At 41.9% G+C, this 5174-nt stretch overlaps 1 protein-coding gene across 1 annotated transcript; it reads right to left on the reverse strand.

The window, feature by feature from the left end:
- Positions 1 to 286: 286 nt before the first annotated feature.
- LOC109008296 (ubiquitin C-terminal hydrolase 22-like) lies at positions 287 to 4911 on the reverse strand. The gene is made up of 3 exons (XM_018988336.2): positions 3775 to 4911; positions 3385 to 3509; positions 287 to 1566 (listed from the first exon to the last, which is right to left on the reverse strand). Exons 1-3 carry the CDS (start codon positions 4659 to 4661, stop codon positions 794 to 796), a joined length of 1785 nt encoding a protein of 594 aa, XP_018843881.1. The 5' UTR covers positions 4662 to 4911; the 3' UTR covers positions 287 to 793.
- Between the last annotated feature and the right edge of the window lie 263 nt (positions 4912 to 5174).

Consider the following 5174-nt stretch of genomic DNA (forward strand, 5'->3'; position numbering starts at 1 on the left):
CACAACTAACTTTACATTAGAGGGTGCTGATTATGCTTCTCCTGACTAGATCAACGGCTTTAAGGATGACATGTGTCCTGTTGCATAAAATCATGGCCATCCATTAGGCACTGGCCACCGCTGCCTTGGGCGGCAGGGAGTATGCCCCAGCCTCATGCCAACTTTCTCAAACAATAAGCCTTTTTATTCATTTCAGCACTCCATGAGAGAGATTTGACCAATATACACCCAAGTAACAAGAAGTAAAATACTGTTAACGAAATTGAGTTCAAAAGAGACTGATATGAGATCTCTAAATTGGATTCTGGACATTATAATACTTCATGTAAGAAGATTAGTACAATGGAATACCATTCCTTCTAAGTATTGCAACTTCTGCCATAATCCATGACAAAGGGAAAAAAAAAAAAAAAAAAAAATTAACCCACCAACACCAAATAGTTAAATATCAGAAATCATTTTAAAAGAAATCAACACCTCTATAAATTAATCTTTCCCAAATGCCACACAGCCTCAAAAATTCCGGCTTAATGCTCAAACTGAGGATTTAAAAGTTACCTCTCAAAAATGTCCTCTAGAGAGCAGAGAAGGGAGCTGCTGCTCTTGGTGATTTTACCAGAGACAAGCAAACTCTAAATGACTTTCTGTTCTTTGTTTTTGTTTATCATGGCATACAAAACTAGCCATGGCATTCTTTGATGCACAATCAAGTATTAACCACGACTTCAAATGATTCCCGTCAATTTCCGTTTTTGTGCAATTAACAAAGTTAACCAATTCTTCTATCACCATGTCATGGAACAACCCGTTTCTCACTTGCTTTGTAATATAGCACCTTCTGTACATAGAACATCATGTACCCTTGTGCAGCCCTTACGATGCTCTCATTGACTTCAGTGACCCAAGCATCATCACACTTATACCATTGGTTGCTTAGTCGCAAGTAAGTCACGTAATGGCCAGCATCTAATTTACCTGTGTGAGTGACAACAGCAAACAACTCGAACTCCGATGACAACTTATTTGAAGCATCAGGCTCATCCCCATCAAAAGGGAAATATCTATTACCAAATCGGCTCCTCAGGATAGAAGATGATAGATAGGGTGCCATATCCAAGGAGAATGGGAATTGCAAATATCTGTCAACCTTCCTTGACATTTTCCGTATTGAAGAATGCTCAAATCTTTTGATGTGGAAGCAAGAAACCAGTGGAAGCTTTCTGATGGACATCTGCTTGAGAGATTCCTGCCTCACCTGGCACTGTTGGCAAAAAAATTTCTGGTCAGACCCCAATCTCTCAGGTCTTGTAAAACGGTCCAAGCATCCCATCAGAGTGGATGTTCCACAGTTTTGACTCAAATTCATGTGATCTGCCTCGCCATTGCAAGAATGATTCGACTTTGTGGACACCATCTTTGCAGATCCCCCTTGGTTTGGTTCCAGGTCCAGTGATATGTCTACACATGGGTCATATGTTGTAGATGTGAAACCACAAGCCATACACATCACGTCAGATCGCAGGATACCAGAAAATACTCTATGGGCAACACAACAGTCTCCGTTACCTGCACTACAAAAGAAATGGTGGTGGGAAAGCGTTATTAAGAAACAGGAAAAGAAAAGACATCTTGGTTACAACAGAAGTGAATTGTGTTTACTTCTAAAAAAGAGAAAACCATCGTGTTCCTGTCTGCAATCTATATAAACAAAAGAAACAGTGCTACTGAAAGAATAGCAAAAGATCCACTTCTAAACAGAATTCTACCATATTGGATGAATTGATACAGTTCAGGCTGGAAATCTTTATGCTACAAGTGTAGAATGTGCTGTGATCTGTCTAACCAGCAGTACAACCTATAAAAAAAATAAAATAAAAAATCTGTCTTATCAGCATTACTACAATTTTTCTCAGAAATCAGAGCCTTAGATATTCTTTAATCAGAAAATCAGTCGCATCTAATTCGCTACCGGTAAAAGTCTGAATAAGAAAAAATAGCTCCCAATCAACACATGCATTCTTCCTTTCTGTGGGCCCCTAGGATAGTGTAGCATCCTTATTTGGTAGGTATGAAAATGTAGCATTCCCTCAGTTTAAAAAACCCTTTCACCTTCTGAAATGTGACTGGAATACAAATCTCAAAATCACTTGAACTAACTGTTACTTGTTAATAACAAGGATGGATAACAGTTAAATCATAGTTACTAGTTCAACCCTAGGGTTAGCATTCTCAAGAGACGAGAAGCAGATGGCTAAAGCTGGGAAATTGCGTACTACCAATTAGCAGGAACTTCATAAAGTTCATTGGATATTAAATATTTCAGCCATATGGCGCAGAAGACAGGTTGATCAAGAAGAAAATGGGAATCCAAATTCCTGAAGGACTGACAAAATTATTTTATGCTGGCTCTGAACCTAATGCAACCCACCCTCCTTTCTCAGAGACCAGGATCAGCTGTGTAATAAGACCCTAGACATGCCAAAAGGTGGAGTTAACATGAGAATCATTTCAGACTAGAAAACCCTATGACGAAACCAACCGGCTCTGAAAAGTTTTTGACTTACTGGATGAAGCAGACAACACCTTCAAGCCAGCAGGTTGAGGTTGACAATTAGCCCTAAAACATGCTTTTCAACTCCTAGGGCGACAAACAGGAGACCTAAACCCAGACCCTGCAGTTAAACATTAAGGTCACTTCTATATCTTTAGCAGTATCATCTAGATTACGAAGAAAAAACTATAAATATGTAAGAGTTACACCAGGTGCTCATAAAGAGAACTTTAAGTTGATCCATCTTGCAGTATAAGCTGGCAGCAAGTTTCATTCGTGCATTAAAAACCATTGGCTAGCCGATTACATTAATTAAGCAGTTACAGAATGAGATATCAAGCTATCCAAGGGTTCCACCTCTTACCTACAGTAACATTGATAATAACATTGATGATACAGTAAGATACCTAATCCTGCACCTAGAGTCTTTCAGAATAACTGCCTATTAGTTATGTATCACTGTATCTGTCAGGTGCTACAGACAAATACTCGTTCTCAGAAATGACATTTCAGGGGAGGCAGTCCGATAGCAAAACTGGAACTTCCGACAAGGTTCTAATACGCCAAGAAAAAAATCGATGGTCTAATACAAATACGGTAATCAAACCATCTTTAATAGTCTATAGAAATGACCACATAAAGATTCTACCTTAACTAAACCATATAAATCAAGTTCTACAGAATTCAAAGGCCTTTAACTGATATACTCCACGTGTCGCATAAAAACTTGACAGTTATTTATTGTAAATAACACACCCCCAGTTTGGAATTACAAACACATAAAAGGGACGTGAAAAAGTCGTAGAAAATACTCGGAACAGAACAAAATTTACCTTGACTCTGCGTCTTGCGTCTATCCTTCTCAACTTTTTCATGGATTCCATCCAGCATAGAAATGAAAAATTCATGAGCATCTTGTTGCTCGTAACTTGCCAGATTTGCTGCATGTTGCCACCAACTGCAGTAGCCACGGTGACATATCAACAACGTACTTTACTTTTATATAAACATAATTAATGGGGGAAGAAAGACTTAAGAATCAGTAAAGTTGGAGAACCATCAGTGATATATCTAACGGGTAGATTACACGGGGCAGAGAGCACGGACCCAAATTTCGAAGCCAAAACACCCACTTTTCGGACTTCAATCATCCACATTGCCTCTAAATCAAACACACCATGCAAACACAAAACATGAGGAAGATCTGTACTACGGTCACGAACCTGTACAAAAATTTAGCGGGGCTATAAGGTGTCCGATCCCCAGAAAAGACGGCCGAAAACATCTCATCCATATCGCAGGCCAAACAAATCCGCGAGTCAGTTGGGTTACCAGCATTGCTCTTACTGCCATTATTCACCACAGTGCTCTTCTTCTGGCAGTAATATCGGTTGTGCCGATCGCTGAGGAAATAGTTCCTCAGCGGCGGCGTATGAAGCAACGCTTGTAATACAGAGTTCATGAAACAGGTGTTTCCAAGATTGTTCAATCCGCGCAATCCCGAGGGAAAATCTCTGGAACAAGAATCCAAGACGGTGGCGTTTAGCGGACTTGAACAGCTTCCCACCAAGACTCGTTCTCTTGGATCTGGTGTCCACGGCCGGTAATCAACTCTACGCCGCTTTCGAAGGTTTTCGGGGTGAGGCGATCGGACGATGGATGACGGTGTATGGAGAGTCGACGCGGCCGTCTGGGCCAGGACGACCGCCGCGTCGAAGTCCCGATCGTAGACCTGATCGCGGCAAGCACAGCAAAAGAGCTCTGCGCGGTCGACGTCCACGGCGATCTCGTGGCCCGGAGACATCGACTCTCCGTGCACCGCCGCGTGGGAAGGGCCGGGAGGCGCGTGGCAGTGGACGGCTGCGCAGGCGAGGCACGCGTAGAGGCGCGTGACACCGCCTGATTCCCCGCAAGCGCCGCATCGCGGCACCTCGTTGGGTTCCCGCCGGATCGAGGCGTGGCCACCGGGCGGCTTGACCCGGAGGCAGTCCTGTAGGGCCCGAAAAGGCTTGGCGCCGTTCCGGGAGCGAAACTCGACGAGATGGGGACAAGGCTGGGGTAAAATCTGTCCGTTTATGGGCAGATGGTGGTGGTCGATCCTCGAAGACATTGTCGACGACGGCGGCGAACAAGAAAGGGTCAAGGTAGATGGTGGAAGCCCTAGATTCGTAGAAGAAACGGTTCATCGATGGTCGAAATCAAAGGCCGAGAAAGGAGAAGTTGGAGTGAGAGAGCATGGAGCGTGATGATGATGATGATTACGAAAATGGGGAAGGAAGGAAGGAAGAGAGGAGGGAGGATTGTAAGTACTGTTCAGCTTCTCGGTTACATTCAGATCTTCAACAGATTTTGTTTCTAATTTATGGACGAAATTATAAAAATAAAAAATAAAAAAAACTACGATATTTTCTCCAAAATAATTTAAATTTTTAACCAAAAACAGACGATAGAAAAGCGATAAAATAATTTATTTATATAAAATAAATAAATAAATAAATAAAATGGGCTCTGAAAATGGTTCTGAATCTTTGAGCAGTAGCAGCGGAGATCTGTGTTTTCTTTCTTTCGTTCTTTCTTTCTTTTAGTATATTTATTTCATTTTACTGAGTACGGTGAAAGGGCA

Source organism: Juglans regia, chromosome 10 (genome assembly GCF_001411555.2).
Source record: "Juglans regia cultivar Chandler chromosome 10, Walnut 2.0, whole genome shotgun sequence".
In the NCBI taxonomy this organism is placed as follows: Eukaryota; Viridiplantae; Streptophyta; class Magnoliopsida; order Fagales; family Juglandaceae; genus Juglans; species Juglans regia.